The sequence below is a fragment of the Orcinus orca genome, chromosome 10 (genome assembly GCF_937001465.1).
Source record: "Orcinus orca chromosome 10, mOrcOrc1.1, whole genome shotgun sequence".
In the NCBI taxonomy this organism is placed as follows: domain Eukaryota; kingdom Metazoa; phylum Chordata; class Mammalia; order Artiodactyla; family Delphinidae; genus Orcinus; species Orcinus orca.
The window spans coordinates 42,639,280-42,660,541 of NC_064568.1; the positions used below are offsets into that span (position 1 = coordinate 42,639,280).

General features: G+C 55.6%; 1 protein-coding gene across 1 annotated transcript in view; it reads right to left on the reverse strand.

Moving 5' to 3' along the window:
* The window catches only part of SCN5A (sodium voltage-gated channel alpha subunit 5), an 88,303-nt gene extending 70,976 nt beyond the window's left edge, over positions 1-17,327 (reverse strand). Inside the window, exons 1-4 of the mRNA XM_049693627.1 lie at positions 17,012-17,327; positions 14,369-14,487; positions 7,199-7,288; positions 5,743-5,871 (exon numbers count right to left, since the gene is read on the reverse strand). Of these exons, the coding sequence (XP_049549584.1) occupies positions 5,743-5,871; positions 7,199-7,288; positions 14,369-14,487; positions 17,012-17,284 (611 nt within the window). The 5' untranslated portion in view covers positions 17,285-17,327. The remainder of the gene's footprint in view (positions 1-5,742; positions 5,872-7,198; positions 7,289-14,368; positions 14,488-17,011) is intronic.
* Between the last annotated feature and the right edge of the window lie 3,935 nt (positions 17,328-21,262).

The following is a 21,262-nucleotide window of genomic DNA, read 5'->3' on the forward strand; positions in this document are numbered from 1 at the left end:
CCAGGATGTCTGAGAGATGGATGGATAGTGTGTGACCAGGGCTGTTGGGACAGTGGCAAGTGACTTGTGATATTTAACCAAAGGTTTCATATCCAGGGTGTCTGAGATTTAACCAAAGGTGTCTGATGTTTGACAAAGAACAGCAGACTCAGGATGTCTGATGTTTAACCAACTGTGTCCGACCCGTTGTCTGAGTGACGTCAGTCCAGGGACACTGGCTGAGTGTTGACGGTGGGCTGACAGTGCTGACAGACTCACTCTGCCTATCATTGTGGACCTCTAGGCCCTTCCACTCGGCTCAGAGTTCCTGAATCTGCCTTCAAGCTCTGGGGTCTGCAGGGAGGGACTTGGCAGGCTGTGACAAGGGACTCAATGTCCTCGGGTCAGCTGGGTCCAGCTCTGACTCTGGGCTGACACCAGCTTCCTCTCCATCCACTCATGGTGCTATTCGTCTTTATGGGGCCCCATGGACGAGGACTGCTCCCTCCTTACTCTCCACATCCCTTCAGAGCTGGGAAGTCAGCAGACTCATTCTCAGCAGAGCTTTCCTTCTGTCTACACCAGATCCTTTCCATGGTGTGGTTTCCATTCCTTCTGCTGGACTCACTGCAGCTTGCAAATCTTTCTTGGGCGCGACAGTCAGATGCAGCCCTGTGTTCCGGGGGGCATAGAAGTCACCTCCCTTGTTCTGGCCCATATACATCTACTGACTTAGTCGAAGCTCCCTCTCAACTTTTGATGGCTATTCTACTTTCTGTGAGGGCTCTGACCCTCAGACCTCTGTCCCACACTCTCCTCTCAGGCTTGGACTCTCTGTCCAGACATGGTGTGGCCATGGGACTGCCAGGTTGAACCTGGACCACTGCCGATGTCGCTGTTACATGGAAGCCACAGTTCCAGCCTGTGGATGGCTCTGGATCCATTTTCTGCTGCTACTCCAATGGGTGTGGCCTGGGACAAAGTTTTCTTGTTCAGGACACTGGCTTCAAGGCTGTCTCTTCTGGTTACAGGGAATGGGCAGAGAACTGTGCCAAATGGAGAGGGAACCAACCGTCCCTGCTTCAGCCTCTTGTCCCTTCCAGACCCTGCCTGTCCCCTCGTGTCTCCAGTGAAGCCCTGCCCATCTCCTGCTTGGATTTAGCCCGTCTTCGCCTGTCCCAGTGTAGACCCCGCCTTCCCCACCCCCTCAGGGCCCCCAGCGCTGACAGTGCTTGCCCTTTGCTCAATACCTGCTGGGCATAGGAAAGCTGAGACCCCAGGGTATGTGCTTCCGGCAGCCTTCAAGGCCAGCTGTGTGGCTGAGAACAGGCTGGGGCCAGTGGTTGAGTGTGGGTGAAGTCAGGTCACATGTGGGAGAGCAATACTGAGGGGGAAGAAGACTTGACGGTGGGGCACAGAGCAGGGTGAGGACAAGGTGTGTCTGTGACCGTGTCTGTGACACGGGGGCTGCTGCCTCTTTTACTTGACCCAGAACCTAGTGCCTGGCTACTTCCCGTTTGGGGGCCCTAGACCCCCACCAAAGCCTCTCTTGGGGCCCCGGAGAATGGCAAGGCAGGAGAGACCCTGTATTTAGCAAAGGGCCAGCTTCAGCAGTGGCCCAGGTCAGGGTGGAGCTCTGCTCCTGCTAAGCTGCCAAAACGCTCCTCCAAGTCCTTCTACTCTTTCTGCTGCGGCCAAGCGGCTGGGCAGGGGCAGACAGCTGCGGGGGTGGATCGTGGGCCCTGACACAGAGAAAGCAGCCGGTGGTGGGTGAGAATTCTACCCCACCACACCAGCCCCAGCGCAGGAGGGAGCCTTTTGGAGGCTGGGGAACCATGAGGAAGGCAGACCCTGGCCTTCTTCCTGCTCTGCCCCTATCTTGCTGTGCAGCCCTCCCATTCCATACAGACGGCCCCTCCTGGGCTGCCAGGCAGAGGTACAGACAGCACAGCACGTTAGCTACTGCGGTGATTGCCACCCTCTCCTCTCTGCCCTCCCTCCCTTCCCCTCCATGTTTGGTTTCCATAACAACCCCAGAAGGTGGGAGGCTGCGCTAACTCGCAGGTAATGCCCAGCTCAAAGGGGGCGACAGGAAGAGCTCTGGCTGCGGGATTGCAAGTGGAGCCTGGCAGGCTTCCTGGCACCCCCTCCAACCCTCCACAATTCTAAAGTGGGTGGGGTTGGGGATCAGGTGGAGGCCTAGCCAGAAACATCAGAATAGGGGTGCTTCTCAAGGTTACGAGTTAGGAGACTTGGTTTGAGCCCCAGCATTGCTGCTGATTCATTCTACAATTTTAGGCAAGTGGTAGGCTCTCTTTGAGCCTCGGTTTCTCCATCTGTAAAATGGAAGGTGGGATGGGGAGTTTCATCGAATAGAACTTTGTTGCCACTTTAGGCTCCTCTGATGATTCTAAGAGCCCCTTATTATTGAATCATTTTGGCTATAGCAGAACACTTTTCACAGCATTACTACGGCAGTAATTCATTGTTTTCATAAGGCAGGAGCACTGTCCATCAAAGTGCCAGGCCAGTCCAGCCCAGAGCACAAACCTGGCATGCCAATGGGCCCAGGCAGCCCCAGGGGAAGTCAGTGGACCATTTCCGTGAGACACTCGGAAACCTGGAAATAGTCTCGTGGCCTCTGAGGCCCCGTTCTGCTTTTTCTCCCCTGGTTCTGGCCCAAAGTGAAGGCAGGAGGGCTTGGTGAGGAAGGGACTCCTGCTCTGCGATTCCCAGTGGGGGGAGACGTTTTCTGCGGGATTCCACAGGGATTGACCAGCATGAGACAGGACAGGAGGACTGGCTAAGGGCTGGATGGGGAGGACTCAGAGCATCTCCCAGAGTCGTGGGCTGAGGACAAGCCAAAGCCTGGCTCCTGCCATCAGACAAGGGGCCCGGGTTCTGGGAGCATTGCTGCCATGACACAGTGCTGCTGAGGCTCCAGGATGGGAAGGTAGAAAAGGCTCAGGCAGATGCTCTATCCTCTTGAAGCCCCTTCCTGTGACTTCGGGCCCTCAGGGGCCCATGGATCACTGCCCACCGCCCCCCCACCCCACCCCTGCCGTAGGGCACCTTGGAGCCTGGGCCCGCCTTAGCCACCCTATTCCATTCCCATGAGTGCAATCCCCTGGCTCTGACAGAGAATGCTCCCCCCATCCTCACACATCAGACCTGCCTCCCAACTCTGTGTTCTCAGATGATGATCCTGCTTCTTACCACTGAGAAAACAGAGGCAATCAGAAAAGAAATTCCTCCTCTCACTATCGGCTCTATCAACCTACCTCCACTGCCACTCGAAATTCTGCCTTCCCTGCTCTTACGGCCAACACTCCACCCAGTCCCTGGATTCCTACCCCTCGGGCCAGCTCAAGCGCTTTGCTCCTGCAACTGCCCCCTTTCCTCCATCACCAACTTCCCCTCTCTCGTGGATTGTTCCCATCAACTTGCAACAATGCCTCCCTTCTTTAAAGGTCCTCCCTTCACCCATCCTCCCCTCTGGCCACCACCCTACTTTGGGTCCTATTTTAGAGCAAACCCCACAAAGCAGATGGGTACATTTGCCTCCCCCCCGCCCCGCCCTCTTCCCACCCTCCCTCAAGCCTTCTCTCATCAGCCACGTGTCCCCCACTCCCCTGGAAGCCATCTTGTCAAGGTCAAAATCGTCAACCATTTTTATGTTGTTGACTTCAACGGTCCATCTTGGTTCTCACCTTCCTCAGCCTCCTTGTGGTTTCTTTCAAGTCGAGTCACACTCCCCCGCTGGTGTTCAGGATACTGCTCTCTCCTGGTTTTCCTCAGCCCTCCCTGGCGGTTCCCTCCAGTTTCTTCGCTCCATCCTCCTTTTTCGGGACTTCAGGATGTTAGAGCATCCCAGGGTACAGTCCCCAGGCGGCTTCCCTTCCCTGGCGACACTCCCAGATGATCTCATCCGGTCTCCTGGCTTTAAATACCATCTGTATCCCGACAGCTTCTAAATTTATACCTCTGAGTGGACCTCTTTCCTGAACTCCAGGTTGGAAGATCCAGTTGCCGACTCGATATCTTACCCTGGATGCTTTCATACCTAATACATTCCAGACCGGATGTTTGATTCTTCTCCTCCCTCTGTTTTCCAGGCCAACGAATGGTCGCACCAGCCACCCAGCTGCTCAAGCCAATAGCCACCCTGAGGTCTCCTGTCAGGCCTACCTTCAAATATACTTAGAATCTGACCACGTCTCTCACCTTCTCCACCGGGACCCTGGTCCCAGACACAATCCTCTCTCTCCTGGCTACGAAAATAGCCTCTGAGCTCCTCCATCACTTCCGCCCTTAACCCTCCACAGAGTCCTGTCCACAGAGCAGCCAGGGTGATCTTCCTAGAATGTAAATCAGACCACGTCCCTCCCTGCTTTTAACCCCCACAGGCTCCCATCACACTTGGCTTTGATCATGGCCTGTAAGGCTGCACAATCTGTCCCCCACACCCCACTACTCTTCCCCTTGTTCACTTAGCTCTGCCCAGGCCTAAATCTACACTGGCTTCATGGCAAGCGGTGGCCTCTCTCTGAGCCTCAGTCTCCCCACCTGTAAAACAGCAGGCTGGAGTCAGCTCACAAGCAGCGTGCCTAGAAACAGGGGTTCTGATGCATGTTCTGACCACCGGGCAGAGAGCACCCCATCAGCAGGGTCGTTTCCCTCTTCTCCTCTCTCCTCCACTGCATGGATGAGCTCAGAGCCGCTCACATCCAAGGGTAAATAAAGACTTTGTCATGAACAGGTGGGTTCAGTGAATCTGATCCTAGAAAGTGGCAGTTGAACTGAACCTCTGACACCACCCAGCTCAACACCGACCTTTCACCAGTGGGGAAACTGAGGCTCTATAAGGGTAGGGAGTATAACCCTCATCAGCTCTGCTCTTGCCAAGGTGTGGTGCCCAGCCCTGCACACACTGGGTTCTCCACACACATCAGGCTTTCATAAAGGGTTTGATGGCTGAGCCCCTGACCATGACTCCTGCATGGGAGGCCTGCCCTAATCGTTCATCCCCACCAGAAACCAGCATCCGTTGCCTGAGACATCCAGAGTGGTGTGCCTCAACCCAACCCCTAAGCAAGGGTCCCTTCCCTGGCAAGGAAGTGGGGCCTCAGCTGGCATGGCAGCAGGCCTGGGGTCACATTTGCTTACTGTGTCCCTGGCATCAGTTTTCTCATCTGTAAAATGGGAGTAAGGAACCCCCATCCAGGTGACCTCTCTGGCTGGTGTGAGGACCCAATGGATCATGTCAGTGACCAGGCATCTCACAATGTGCCAGACATTGACTCTCTGAGTGGAGACTGCAGCCATGCTGGGGCACCTGGCATAAGCTCCTGGGGATGCCCAGCCACTTCTCCAGCTCCTTTGCTCTCTTTCCTGCAGTTTAAATCACCTTGGAATCCAGATCACTGTTCATAGTGGTCCAGAGATTTCAGGTTGTACCATTGGTTTCCCTTGACAGAAACAGCAGAGGATACTAAACCAGAATGTTAATGAAGTTCCTTGAGCAAAGGGCTGCCACGGAGCCACAGATGAGCCAGGGGGCCTAACCAGCATGGCCGCGTGAGCTACTCTGAACCCGTCTCTCCCCACCAGGGTGAGCCAAGGGCCTCCACGCCATCTTCCTCCTGCAGAGCTGATGTTGCCTCTGCAGGGAGGCAGAGAGGGCTGGGCAGCCTGGGGCCAGGAGTGGCGCCCACGCCTGTCAGTGTGGGCCACACCCCGCACAGCACAGGGCGAGGTACTTACGCCATGACGATCACACTGAAGTCCAGCCAGTTCCACGGGTCCCGAAGGAAGGTGAACGCATGCAGGCAGAAGCCTCGAGCCAGAATTTTGACCAGACACTCAAAGGTGTAGATGGCAGTGAAGGTGTACCTGGGGAGGAGAGACCGGTGGGCTTTCTCAGGGAGGGTGAGGCCCGCAGGCCAGGTTGGCAGGAGCCCTATGCAGCTTCCCTCTCGAGGGCTCTCAGACCAGGCTCCCAGCAAAGCCCCCATGGCAGAGCTGGAGTTGGGGGCCGGAGCTTCGTTCCAAACACCTGGTCAACTTATGCATCTTCCCATTTACTCAGCGTTGTGCATGCCCATGTGAACCCTCCATCTTCTGTCTCTCGGTTGTCTTGATGTAAGAAGACCCTCCACGTATCTCCTCACCCCAGCCCTGGGGGTCCAGGTACACAGGCATACGGTGGCCACTGTGGGACAGTTAGGACACTCAGAGTTCTGGCCCCTCACTCTTGTTTGTGGATCCTCAGTGATGGGAGGCTTCTCATCCTCAACCATCTACAGGTAGGTGGGTACAGCTGTCTACCTTGGGCTCGGAAAGGGGGTTGATGTTCTAACACTTGAGGCTGGGAGGTTGCTGTTCTCTGTGTCCGGGGTCAGCTGAGCAATCCCAAATGTTCGGATGCTGGGACTGCGGCCCACAGGGCCACAGCCATGCTTGTCTCCAGGTCTTAGCAGCTGGATGCAGACCCCAGCACCGGCCGTGCTGCTGGGTCCTGTGTGAACAAGGAGCACCACCAGGCAAGCCACTTAGGTAAGAGAGGCTGTCCCCAACATTTCATTGGTCCCCTAAAAACAAGGCCTGTTGGGTTCCACTTAGAACCTATGGGTCAGGTACGTTCATGTGGGAAGAAAGAACCAGGCACAGTTTTCTAAAACTGTGCAAACGGTTATAGGAAGCAGGACTTAGGGAAAAGAGGCAGCAGAGTGTGGTGTTGAGGTCGGAATAGTCCTGGGCCTTTTCCCGGCTGCCACGCCCCCTAGCTGCAAGGTCTGGGGTGGTTACTTCTCCAGTTTTGTCTCTCATCTGTCAAATGGGCATAGTGTCTGTACCTGCCCTATGGGGTTACATGATGCTTATTGCTCCAGGATAGTGGCTGGCATGCACTAAGTGCTCAGTTATTAGTAGTATTGTCTCAGAGCCTTCTCCAGTATCATCAGTCCTCTTTAAGGTGGGTCAGGGGGAAACCCTCACTTTGCCAACCTGGAGAGCTTCCTCTCCTGAGGACATAACTCAAAGCATGAATTTGGCAGGACTGGAAGCAGCGAAAGAGGGAAGGGCTAGGGCAAGGACCACCCCCCCCCCCACCAGGTGGGTGAGTCCCTGGGCCTCTGCTGGGGTAACTTTGAGGCCAAGAGTCTGGAATGGAAAAGGCAGGGCGGGAGGGGCTGGCTGGAGAGGCCCTGAAGATACTCACTCGACATACTTGGTCCAGGGTGGAGGGTCGCGCTGGGCCATGAACACGCAGTTGGTCAGGATGGTACACATGATGAGCATGCTGAAGAGCATGGCGCAGGGTCAAGGAAAGCCGCCTGCAGGGGGCCGGACAGGCTGCCACCGCCAGGGGGTCCCGCCCCAGGTGTCGGCACCGCCAGGCCAGGGCTGCCAGATCAACGAGACAGGGGCTCCCAGGAGACACACCGGGGCTCTGCCCAGTCCTTGCCAACCCCTCCCCACTGAGGCTGGACACCTGCCCTGTTCCACAGCCCCCGACAGGGACCAGACACCTGAATTCAAACAGCAGAGTCCCTTGTAGGGCCCATCCTGGAGAGAAGGGACGAGGGGCCGGCCCCCAGATCTCAGAGGTTTTTACCCATGGCCTAGTGGGAGCCCTGTCCTTGGCCACAATTAGAGGGAGATGGGCGTTTATAAACAGCTCCTCAGGCGCCACTGTTTCAGGGAGAGGAAAGCCACGGTGGCAGGGCCCCGAGTTCCCTCCTCCACTTCTATGGGAGCAGCCCACGCTGACCTTTGAACTAGGACCTCTGCCAAAACGTTCATGCCTTGTCCGGACACAGTGACCTGAGGGGAGGCAGGGGACCACATCTCTGGCTGCTCCCTCCTTTGCACATGCTCTTCACTCGTGGCCTCTTCTCCACCTAGTGCACTGCTTCCCTCCTTCAACGAGGGCCTCCTCTGAGCAACCTGCCCTGACTTCCTGCTTGCTGCACCCCCATGGCACCAGGCATCCCTCTTTTAGCACGTCTGGCTCCCTGAATGGCAGTGCCCATCTGTCACCACCGGAAGGGGAGCTCTTCAAACGCTGGGATTGCGTCTCGGGCATCCTCTGGGCCCTTGGCCTCACGCTGAACTGCTCCAGGCCTTGTCTGATCCCTGAGTCTTTTTTTTTTTTTTAAATATATTTATTTATTTTTGGCTGTGTTGGGTCTTTGTTGCTGCACGTGGGCTTTCTCTATTTCCAGCGAGCGGGGGCTACTCTTCGTTGCGGTGCGCGGGCTTCTCACTGCGGTGGCTTTTCTTGTGCAGCACAGGCTCTAGGTGCACGGGCTTCGGTAGTTGTGGCTCATGGGCTCAGGAGTTGTGGCTCGTGGGCTCTAGAGTGCAGGCTCAGTAGTGTGGCACACGGGCTTAGCTGCTCCGCCACATATGGGATCTTCCCAGACCAGGGCTCAAACCCGTGTCCCCTGCATTGGCAGGCGGATTCTTAACCACTGTGTCACCATGATCCCTGACTCTTTGGCTCCAAGTCCCAGACACTGCTTCAGGCTGAACAAAGCTCTGACTGACCGCCATGGCCTCCCTTACCTCTACTGGACCTGCAGAGGAACAAGGGCCAGACCCTGGGCCTCTTGTGGGTAGGGGCACCCCCGAGAGGCCCAGCCTAGAACAGGGACACTCTGCTGCCCCACAAATCCTCTCCCCAGCCCAAGAGAGGAAACTGGGCCTCCCTTCCCTGCAGCTGCCCCCAGGCTCACCACCTTGTCCCGGCCTCAGCCCTGCGGGCAGCAGCTGCCAGCCAGGCGATTCCCACCGGAAGCCCGGGAGCTGCAGTAATTGAGCTCCGGGGGCCTGCCTCTTCCCTCCCCATCACAGTTCCACCCTTTCCCATGGCTTGGCCCAGCCTCAGGCCCGATGGGGAGCCCCATGCAGTCAGACTGGAGATGGGGCTGAGCTGGGGTACTGACTTTGGTGGCCCAGCTGGAGAGAGAGGTGGGATATCTCAAGGAATCTAGGTGAATGCCCTCCACACCTCCAGCACTCCTTCTAGGGAATCCAGGGTATCAGGCAATAGCATGTCAGACCTGGCCCCCAGTATATAACGAATTCTCCAATTTCTCATCTGAGATGAGAGGGGTCAGGTTTTGGGACACCCCAGGGTTTGGATACTCAAACCAGAGCTGCTTAGCTCAGCGGCCAGGGCCTCAGGGAACCTTGATTCCTTCCCGGCCAGAGGGTGTCTCTCCAGACACCGAGGTCCCTCCCTCAGCTTGGTATCTGTGCATCCCTCTGCCCGGGGGAGGGTCTCCACGGCCAGGCCTAGTTCCTCTCCAGCTTTCAAGGGTAGGATCAGATACCCAACTCAGCAGCCCTTCTCCCCTACACACGTGCGCATGTGCGCACACACATTCCCGTTCCTCACACCCCAGCTCCCTGCCAAGGCGTTCCTCACTGGGCAGTTAACAAGCCCCTCAACCAGACTTTATTCATCCCCACAGATCCATTGCTAAACCAACTGAGGATCAGATGATTCCTGAAATATGAAAGTAATGATGCTAAGAGCAAGACTCCACCAGCTGCTGTTGACTTCGGAAATGGAAGGGGGCCAGAGCCGAGGATTTCCCGTAGCCCTCAGAAAACAGAAAAACCTAGAAAACAGACTCTCCCCTACAGCCTCCAGAAATGATTGCAGCCCTGCCGATACCTTGCTTTTAGCCCAGTGAGAACTTTTTTGGGCTTCTGACCCCCAGAACTATAAGGTGGTAAGTCTGTGTTGTTTCAAGTGGCGAAGTTTGTGGTAGTTTGTTACGGCAGTCACAGAAAACGACTGTGGGTACAAACCACAGGGTGAAGGGCTCTGTAAAGTGTGAGCAGATGGCCACCCAGGAAGAGGAACAGAATTATTTGTCATTTTTAAGAACAAACCTCATGTGAGCACATGTGCGTGGCTCTGTGCGGGAGATAGGGAGGCCTCTTAGCCATTGAACTGCTCCAAGATAGGGTATTATGAGAAACCAGACCCGCCTCTGGCTGGGCTGGGCAGGAAGGCTTCCTGGAGGAGGCATTTAGACAGGCACTGAAGGTTGGTTAGGGTTCCTCCAGCCGTCAGTCCTGGTGAGGCTCAGAACTGGGGAGACCCCTGTCTGGGGAGCCAAGCCTCTCCCAAGCCCTCTCTCAGTGCACACACCACTCATAGCTCTCATTAGAGAGGAGAAAAGGTCACTTGGCAGACAGCAGCAGTGCGGACAGGCCGCCTTGGACCAGAGGACTTGGCGGGACACAGACAGAGGTGAATCAACGTCTAGCATCAAGACTTAGGGAAGAACCAGAGTAGACAGCCCTGCTGAGCCCCACTAGCCAGGGCCTGGGTCACACGGTGGGAAAAGACAAGTGCTCCCTGAATGAATTTTGGCTTTTCCAGACACAGCAATGGAGGGTGAGGTGCACAGACTCTAGTCTCTGCCACCTGACCGCTCAAAACCCTGCCTGGCTCTCCTATCCTTGAGGACAGCCCTTCCATTATTCTCAGTCTTTCCTGTGTATGTGATCTTTTCCTACCTAGACTGAGCCTTTAGTCCCTGTGACTCAGCCCAAGCATCCCTAGGTCCCCCATGGAGCCACGCACACAGCCAATACCAGAGAGATAAGTCAAGTGTACTCCTGGCCAGGGCACACCTGTTTGCACTGCCTGGTGGTTTCAGGCCGATGATTGAGCTGGTTTCATGTGTGGGCAGAGGCAAAGGCCAGCTCTCCGGGGCTGAGTTCAGCTGAACATCTTCAATCCTGCCGTGTCATTGTCCCCAGACACCCACTCCCAGCCTCATAATTAAAATGCCAGCAAGGACTGCCAGCCTGGGTTGTGGGGAAAGTCTGAAACTGGGGCTGCCTGTCTTCAGATCCTAAGGCATCAAAGAGAAGGGAATTAATGGTCGGGGTATTTTCATATATTTGTGCTATTAAATTAACACACACACACACACACACACACACACACACAAACATGTAGTTTGATTGCCCATTTGAATCTTCCAAGGGAATGTGGGAGGATTTTGTGAACAGATCCTATGCACCCAGGAAGGCAAAATGCTGCTTGCCATGAACGTGCGGGCTCTCTGAATGTGACTGCAGTGGAATTTGGCGTTCTGTTGGTTTCTTTTATTTAATCCTGGCAGGAACACATTCTGCAGGATTATAACAAAAATACTTCAGAAAAAAAAATTCTACATGCCCATATTTACTTTTTAGGCAACTTCCCAGGGACACGCTGCAAGCGTGGAGCCCAGAGCAAAGCTGAACTGAGGTATCGCACGATCACCAGCATGTCACTGGGAATGCCTGGATTGTCGCAAGTGAGCGGGCTTTCTTTCTGGAGAGCAGGGACTGCATTCCTGCCCCCTCGTAAGTTAATCTTTGCCCCTACTGCCCTGTCCAAAGGGCCTGGCACAGAACTTTGCACACTGGGGACTGAGATGTTTGAATGGCTATAGAAATGTAGGCCAACAATCAGTTTCGGTTTTGCAACATGAAGAAATTCTAGAGATCTATGGCACAACAATGTGCCTATAGTTAATATGACTATACTGGACACTTAAAAATGATTAAGATGGTCAATTTTATGTTACATGTTTTCTACCACAATAAAAAAAAGTGTAAATGGAGAGAAAGCTCCTAATTCAAAACCTGAAATCTGTGGGCATTAGAAACGCACGGTGACTGCCAATGGGCATGGGGTTCCTTTTGGGGGTGACAAAAATGTTTTGGAATTAGAAAGTGGTGATGATTGCACAACCTTATGAATATACTGAAGTCCACTGAATGGTACACTTTAAATGGTACATTTTATGGTATGCGAACTGTATCTTGATTGAAAAAAAGGGAAATGCATGAAGAGCTTGTAGATTTCTAGGCCTCACACTGGTGATTCTGGTCTGGAAGGCGCTAGGAATCTGCATTTTTAACAAACTTCCCAGGTGCCACTGGCAGACTGACATTTGGAAATGACTGCCTTAGAGCAGTGTGTGCAGAAATCATGGAGACCTTCCTGAAATGCGGGTTCTGGGCCCAAGTTTCAGCAATTCCTTTAAGATCCTTGTGATACTGCTGCTGCTGGTTGGTGTACCACACTTTGATGGCAAGACTCAAGGACACAGAGGGGCTGCTCCCAAACCCCACAATCCAGGCCCCTCTTCTCCCTCAGTGCCCCCCAAGCCCGCTAAGGGGCGCTATTGGAGGCCAGCAGCGTGCTCCCATCCCCAGGCAGTGGAGCATCAAGGCAGCTGCTCAGAGCCCAGCACAGGGCCTCCCAGATGCTGAGCCACTTCCCTGGGACAGCTGCCCTGGGACACAAGGTCCACCTCAGTGACCTCAGGGCCGGTCCTGCCGGGCGGAACCAGCCCTACACAGCCTCAGTGCCACCGCTCGGTGGACCCTCTGGCCAGGCTGGGGACTGCATTGCCCCTACCGCCTCCCTGGCCTCAGCTGCCCCATGGCCCAGCTTTGCAGGAGCCCTGGGGCTGCAGCTTCATCCCTAGGGGCTGCAGTGGCTACCAAACAGAGCTGGGTTGGTTACATACCTGGAGGAGAAGCCCCAGGTGGGAGCCGGAGCATGCTTTCGGGGACGCCACGCCCTTGGAGTGAGGCCGGAGACAGGCTCAGAGCAAGAAGGCTGGCCTTTCCTCCCGCTGCACTGCTCTCACCAGGCTATGCCCACATGCTGGCAGAAATGACAACTCCTCGTGTGGTTGTCTAATCACGCTGAGGGGACTGTAAAATTCCCAAGGGGGCAAGGACAGTGTCTTATTCAGCTTGACACCTCCAGGGTGCCGGGCAAAGTGCCTGGCACCTACAGGGAGCTTGGGAACAGTTGCAGAATGGCTCAAAATTAAATCCAGGACCACCCTTGCCTCATAAAGTAGGATGCAGCTGTGAATGGTAGGCTGCCCCTGAATATAGTCTCTCCCCACAGTGTCTGCCCACCCTAGAGACCACCCTACTGACGCCACAGCCATGGCCTGCATGGGCTGGGAGCAGGGGGTGGTCCCTGGACATACATGTGTCTCAGCATCTCCATGAGAAAGGCAGGAGCCAGTTGGAGGGGGCTGGAGAGCGTCTGCAAGCAGAAAACAAACGGGTCCCTGGGGCCCTCTGACTGGTCCCTGGGTTTGGGATCCAGCACCGGGGCACAGGTGGGCAGACAGTGGAGCCAGGAAGGAGCATCCCTCATCCCTGCCTGGACAGGAAATGTCCCCCGAGCAGTCAGCATCTGTCTCTGTTACTCAGTCCCCCACTGAGCAGCTGTTTTCCTGAAGCCTCCTGCCCTGACCAGAGGTTAATGGGTGAGACCTTCGCCTTCGCCTCAGAAGAGGTCCATCCGGAGGGGGGAACTGAGGGGGGACCTTGGGGAGCTCTCGGGCCAAGCCACCAATCTAACAGCTAATCACACCACTGAGCCCAGCATCATTGATTCAATTAACAGGCAAGTCAGCTGCAGCTAAAGCAAAGCTGCCCAGGCCCTCACAGTGAAGCACAGATGTCTCTGACTCCACAGCCAGATACCTGCCCCCCCGCCCCGAGAGGCTCCATGTATACAGCCAGATACCTGCCATCCCGCCCCGAGAGGCTCCATGTATACAGCCAGATACCTGCCCCCCCGCCCCGAGAGGCTCCATGCATAGGGCCCTTTTTCTGAAGTCCAGAGAACAGCCGTTTCCCTGTCCCATGCTCGGCCCGAATGGGGTCCTCCTAGGGCCCAAAGACCAGTACCCGTCCCTTACCATACTGCAGCCGTCCCAGAGCTCTCCTCCGCAGCCTGAAGATTTTTTAGGTTGTGGTTTATGTAACTTAACGCTAACCAGAGTTCTTTGAGATACTCGGAAACTGCAGACATTTTGTCAACACCTAATCAAAAAGCAAGCGATGCCTCCCTTGGAAGAGGCCCACATGTGAATAAACCAGAGGCCTCTTTACTGGGAAGCGTTTTCTCCTTGGCTGAGCACCGGGGACCTGCTTGAGGTCCCAGCCGGTAGGCGGGGAGGTGCAGGCCCGGGGGTGCAGTGGGAGGGGACATGTGGAGCCAAGACCAGAACCAGGGGACACTGATCGGCCTCATTTCTTCTGGGATCCTCAGTAGCTGAGCTTCTAGGACATTTCTCTCCTGAAGGATCAGAGCCGAATCTCCCAAACTTTCATGGGTCCACGATCCCCTGGGATCTTGTTAAAATGCAGATGCAGATTCGGGGTGGGGTCCGAGAGACTGATGTCCAACTGCTCCCAGGTGAAAACTGTGTGCTCGTCTGAGGACTGACCGGCAATCAGCACCACCCTCAGCCCTAAACGCCCCATCCACCACCCGCCCCCCTCTCCCGTCCTGTTTGGGGCCCACACAGCGGGGACGGACTGCCAAGGATATGAATGAACGAGGATCTTCACGGCCGCTCTCCGGATGGGGTGGAAGGGGCTGAGGACATACAAGGCGTTGGTGGCACTGAACCGGAAGATGGTCTTGCCTTTGTTCAGGACGATGAAGGTCTGTGGACGGAGAGCTGCTTTAGGTCGGGTGGCAGCCCTTAGGCCCTTATGGAGGACAGAGGCTTTTGGGGGGCAGCTGTTGGCTCAGAGCCCTAGAACTCTGGAGAAAGGGTAGGGTGAGAGGAAGAGGAGAGGGCCTGAGGGAGAGGTGGCGGGTAGGGGCAGTCGGCACATTTGACAGGTGAGTGGACCCTTGCTGGGTCACCCACGGCTGGGGTGGGATGAGATCAAGTTTAAGGGATTGTCAGGTTGGGTGGATTTAGTTTCGTTTGAAAATTACAGTCCCAGCCAGAAGAGGCCTTCCACGATCCTAGCCGAGCTGTTATCATAGCGGAGGCCAGGACCCCGCTGATGCCCCCTCCTTCCCCTCTCCCTTCTGACCCCTCTGTGCTTCCCCATGAGGCCCACTGAGGAGCGAGGGTCTGATAAGGGAGCTGGGTCAGCAGGGAGGACTAACGGGTGGGAGTAGGGATGAGGAAAATGCAGAGCCCAGCCCAGGAGAGTGAAGCTTTCCCGGGGACCGTGTCTCCTGGAGTCCAGACAGATGGCAGCCCCACCTGACCCCAGAGGACACAACCTAGTGTCTTCCTCGGGGGATCATGTGCAGCCCAGGGTAAACCCGCTCCCTGTGCTTCCAGAAGATTCTATCTACACAGCTCAACGGGGCATTTGAGCGGACAATGGGTGCTAGAGGCTGAGCCATGAGCACATCGAGTGGGCATTTGAGCCAGATGCCACCCTTGAGGACAGCAGTCCATTCCCCCTGCCCTGGCTCAGCGGGCACAGCTGAGGTGGCATAGCCTGGGGCTGTGCTTCTCCAAGGGCTGAGCTGTTGAGATAAGGTTCTTTTTACTCGGGGCTGGGGAGAAAGCTGACCAGAGAGATGAGGACTGAAAGTTCTGCTGTGGTGCCTGAATCACCCGGTGGGGCTGCAGGCAGTGTGACCAGGGGTCAGCAAGGGGAGACGGGAGGTTAGAGACCAGAATCCTACCTGGGGCCACCACTCAAGTGTCCCCGATCACAGGGACAGGAGAGTGTCCCTGACTCCTCCCAGGCTCAACTGCCACCAGCTCCCCAAAGCCCAGCCCAGCCCTGGCCTACTCTCAGCCGGGTCCCCGTGCCATGACTCCTCCTGTCCCAGCTAACTTCAACCCCATCGCCACTTTGATGCTCCACTCAAACCTTGACTCGTCCCCAGCTGCGGCCTTAACCCGACCCTAATTCTCACTTCCAGCTCTGACCAACCAGGACCTAGGCCCACCCAACCTGACTAATCCCAATGTCTAGTCTAACTCTGACCCCAACCGTGGCCCCAGGCCCCCACCTTAACCCAGCCTGAGTCACTCGAACTCTGGGGGGAATCGAGACCAGGTTCAAGGTCTCTTCTCCCGCCTGTGCATATAGCCTGGGTGGGCTTTCCTTCCACCTACCCACTCACATGTGCGTGTACACACGGAGACAATTGGCACCTCTCCCACCCTCAGACTCCTGGTCTCCTGAATGCAGTCTCATTGCACAGTGACACACAACTCAGACGCCCGGTGACACTGACACGCAACACTCATACCCGCCAGGTGCTCACATTCACTTCCTCAGCGCTTCCTCAGCCCTGGACCAACTGCAGTGACGTGGGTAGGAACCATCCTCCTCGGCACCCAGCCTTCTGGGGAAAGGCCTCCCCCAAATTCAAACCCGCCTTCTTCCGGCAGTGAGGCCCGAAGTGTGGGCAGCTGGGGTGGGTACCAGGCCTCTGCAGGAGCCCTGCATGCCCGTGGTCTGGCTGGGTGCAGGGCTGAGCACACGGTCTTGAGAGGTGAGGCCGGGCAGGGGACCCAGACGGGGGAACTGACCTCCTGGGCAGAAATCCACGCCTGAGGAAGCCTGGGTTACCCTGCCCTAGTGGACAAAAGCCCCTTCCTCTCCCTACACTCAGGAGGGACAATGGCAGGACCACCCCTCCCTACCCCTCTCAGATTTCCCACTGGCCATCAAGGTCCCATCACCAGCCCACAAGGCCCAGGATGCTGCTGCCGTGGCCCCCAGCCTGAGCTGTCATTACACAGCCAGTGCCTAGCAAATTCCGTGGGGTGGGGGATGGGGGCTACATGCTGTCTCTGGTTAGGAGAGGGATCACATGCTGTGCTCTGGGGCCCAAATTGGACTCAGGGCCCGACTCCAATTCACACATACCACGGGACCGGGAGGAGTCCTCCAGGGGTGAGAATAATCTAACCACAGATGATTCCCAAAGTAGATACTCCACAGGGAGGCAAGATTTCAAGTGTGGCTGCCTGCTCTTTCTTTCATAGCACCAAACCATCTCAGGCTGCATAATTCTGGCCTTTTATTCTGGAACTCTAACATTAAGGTGATGGGAATATAGATCACTAATGACTCACTCTCCCAAGGCCCAGGGAAGCCAACCCCAAACAGAGCCCCCGTATGCAGGTGAGGCCCTCTCGCTGTCTGCTGTGCTGACAGGGATGCTGCAGGGAGGTGGGGGTGGGGGGTGGGCAGCAGTCACCTTTTGGGTGCTATAGAAGGGGTCCAGGTCCTCCAGGGGCTCCCCAATGAGCTCTTGGGGTGGGTTGCCATAGAGATCCGGCAGCTTTTTGGAGGCCTGCAGGTCCAGCTGGGGCTGGGGAACCTCCTCCTCGGGCAGCCCGTCTCGGCTCTCCTGCGAGGCGGCCGAACCTCGGGCCTGCTTCTCTGCCATGCGCTTCTCAATGGCCGCCAGAGACTCCCGGGTGAACCTGCGGAAGCTGCTGGTGACCCGAGGTAACAGGAAGTCTGCCATCTTCTCATCCTGCTTCTGGGGCACAGGCTGTCCTCACGCTACCTGCAGGGAAGCTGAAAGACACAGACATGGGGCTGATGCTGTGCCCACGGCCAGGGGTCAGGGTGGCCAGACCTGGGGGGAGTGGCTGGGCTGGTGGAGGCAAGGACCAGCACCTTGGCAAAGATGCTCCCCACCTCTCCACAGGCACACTTGGCGGATGCCGGCCTGGGCAAACCCAGAGCCCTCCAGGCTCCAGGGAATGCATGGGGACCTGCAGGAGGGTCGTTCCTCCCTTTCCCATCCCAACGAGCACGTTTGAATGCAAGTAGGCACGAGTGACTGGGTCATCAGGGACCCTTCATTCTACCCCACTTGATATAAAAGGGCACACTCACATCTATTGGTTCCTTAACCAAGCCCACTCTGAGACACTTCTCACAACTGATCCCGACACACCCTGGGCTGAGGGGGACACTCCATGGGGCAGGGAGGGGGCCTGTCACCTTTTTATTTCAGATCTCTGGCCAGGCTGGTCCTGAACAAATGAAGGATGGAATGAATGACGAATACGTAGATGAGGGGCAAGGGCGTTAGAAGATACCCACTGCTGCCCTTCCTCTCAGCTTGTCTCTTCTACAGGAAACCCTGGGACCCTAGGAGGGTGATCAGAGCCCTCCTGGGCCAACGTCCCAACCCTGGGCTTCTTTTTCAGGCAGATCCTCGGCCTGAGTGGTGGGACCAGAGGGTGGGGGACAGTCTGTCTGGTCTTCCCATAGCACCACGCACCTGCGTGGGGGAGGGTGCCCAGACTTCACCTGGGGCACGGAGGTTCCAACATCTGGCCACTGAGGGGGTATCTGGATCTGCTCACCGAGGCCCAGGCAAGTCCTGCAGGTTTTTGGCAACAGCTGGGTAACAACCTGGCAGCTGCCATCCAGATGTTGGCACTGCAGAGCTGTGTACACAGCTGCCACAGAGCCCCCTGAGAGGATCTCAAAGAAATCCCCAGAGTGAGGCATCCTTCCAGAGATGGAAAACGCTGATGGAGCATCCCAGACTCCTCACTCCCCTCCTCCTGAGTCTGAACAAACCAGGGCCCATCTCGAGTAATAGCAGAACCAGAACATGGTGACCGCACTTCCGCTAGGACGTCCAGCCAGCAGCTGCATGTGACGCCAAACAGGGAGAATGTGGCCCCCGGTGGCCTCAGATGATCCAGGACCTGGTGTGAACAGGCTCTGACTCTGACACGGAGGCCGGAGAATGTGTACCCGACTGCCCCACCAAAACAGGATGTGGTCGGCGTAGCTCCTGACTGGGACGCCACTGCCACTAGGAGGGGGAGGCCGTGTCACTAATTACCACATCAAACCCGGGCAGGGCCGGGCACCTGTTGGAGATCTCTGCCAAGACAGAATCCCTTTCCGTCAAAGACAAGCTCTGCCTTGATCTGACTCCTGGGACACATGTCACCAATGACCCCAGTGAGTGGCTGCCACCCCGACCCCTGCACACACCCCGCCAAGGGCCCAGGTTCCAATCACCGTGAAGTAGGCACCTGGCCAGGTAACAGGTAAACAGTGAGCAAACACAACACAGCCAGGTCTCAAAAGGCCGCCTCTGGTCCGCAGGGAGATGCAGCACGGAATGTGTGAAGGGAAGCCAGAGGAGAGAGGTCCCGGGACAGACACTGTCAGAACCACCCCATCCTTCAGCCTCTTGTTCTTCTGGTTCACTCCAGTAAAGTTAAAGGAACATCTTTGTTGAAAACAGCAGGTGAAGGAGTAGATCCCTATTTAATAAAAGCCTGTCCCTGTCTAACTCCATCTTTGCGTGAACAAAGAGAGGCGTCCGTAATACTCGCCACCAAACATGAATGGTGACGTTTTTTCCTCGGCTGGTGGAAGTTTAGGTAATTTTAAACTTTCTTCTTCGTGCTTTTCTTCAGTTTTGAATTATTTATGATGATCTTATATTATTTTTCAAAAACAATAAAGTCATTATTCTTTTTATTAAAAAACAAGGCAGCCTGAATGACAGCAGCCCCTTCCTTGCAGGGCAATCCTCTCCACTGTGAGCCATCACTAGTCCTGTAAATCAGGAAGTCTCCTCGTTTACTTGGAATTATTTCCTAAAAACAGTGTTCTCTGTCTCACTGTATCCATCTGTGTCCACATGCCTGCGAGCGTTCTGGAGACACGTGGACACCCATGGACCTAGGGCCCCTGGTACATAGCGGTGTGTGTGTGTGTGTGTGTGGTGGTGGTGTGTGTATGTGTGTGGTGTGTGTGCGTGCATGTGTGTGTGTGCGTGTGCATGCAAGCTTGCACCTGCATATACATCTGTTCTGGTAAAGGTGCTTTTAAAATTTGTATTGAAGTCAACTGTTCATACAGATTGGTGCCCAAATCCTAAGTGTACACACAGGTGGATGAATTTCCACAAACTGAACTCACCCAGTCACTAGCGCCCAGGTCAAGAAATGGATAATTTCCAGTCCCTCTGACTGGGGTTCCCCTCTAGTCAGCAACTGGATAACCACTCTCCCGACTGCTAACAGTCAGGAGACTAGCTTTGTTTGCCTCTGCAGCTCAGAGGAACCTAACAGACCTCTTGGAATAATGGGAAAAAATCTGGGGGGAACTGCATCTCGTTCTCATTAACCTCTTTCTGAACTTTAACATTTCCTTCCATTATGAATGCAGGCAGCAAGATGGAAGTGTTAGCGATACCTGTGACCAATAGAAATGCAGCTATTTCTCTGTTCCATTACAGGGGCTGCAGTATCTCAAATAGCATTAATGCCATGGCTACTTCAAAATTACAACACTTATTAGATATTATTATTTAATATAGTAATAACGAAGCCCCAATGACAGGGCCCTGGGTCCTCGGAAGGGTCTTGCCCCAGCTGGCCTCCAGCAGGGCACCAGAACCCCTGGGACTCGGCAGTTTGTGAAACCAGATTCCAGATGAAGTTCCCTGCTCCCCAGCAGCCAGGCAGCTTCAGGTTCCAAGGTAAACCTGCCAAGAGCGTCCTCTGTCTCTGGGTCCCCACAGGTGGCTCACTGTGAGTGGGTGGGATCTGTTTTCTCCCTTGTTCTCCCACTGCCTGCACCTGGTTCTGGCCCTGCCCTTCCTTCAGCAGCTCAGGGCCCACGCCCTGTTGAGGCTGAGACTGGCTGAGCCCTGGCTGCAAGCTTTCCAGTGATGCCAGGGTAAGGAGAGATCGGGGTAGACCTGAGGACACTCCAGGCTCAGGCCCAGCCATACCTCTCAGGCCTGGGACGGCAGGCCCCCAGCTTTGCAGGGAAGACCCACTTCTGGCTGGGGAAGTGCAAGGAGCCTCTATCTCACACAGCTCCATCATGTAGGGGAGCCTGGACAAGATTTGATTCAAAGATCACACAAAGATCATACTCTTCTAGATGCCGGCACCCCATGACTCTCACCCTCACGCAGGACAGCCTCTCCACCTGCACCAGCTTCTCCACCAGCAACAGTCTCTCCATCTGTACCAGCATCTCCATCTGTACCAGCTTTTCCACCTGCACCAGCTTCTCCACCTGCAACAGTCTCTCCACCTGTAGCAGCTTCTCCACCTGCACCAACTTCACCTTCACCAGCTTCTCCATCTGTACCAGCCCTACACCTGCTCCCCAGGCTGGGACAGCTTCTTCCAGATGATCCCTCTTCTTGGGCCAGTTTCCCCTGTCCTATCGGTGTCCCCTGAGCTCTAGGGACCCCCTACTCCATCTTGTCTCAAGTTCATCAGCTTCTGTTACTGGGTGCATCTCTCCCTCAGTTCTGCTGGCTCCTGAGAGTCACTGGGAGCAAACTGTGAACCCTCCTTTTCAAACTGGCTCCTCCTGACACCGTTTCCTCTGACACTGGCCACAATTCCCTAGCTCCACCAAACAGCAGGCCTCCATCCCCAAGGCCACGGCCGTGGGATGGGCCTCCTGGCCCCAGCTGGGACCAGTCTGATCCCATTGC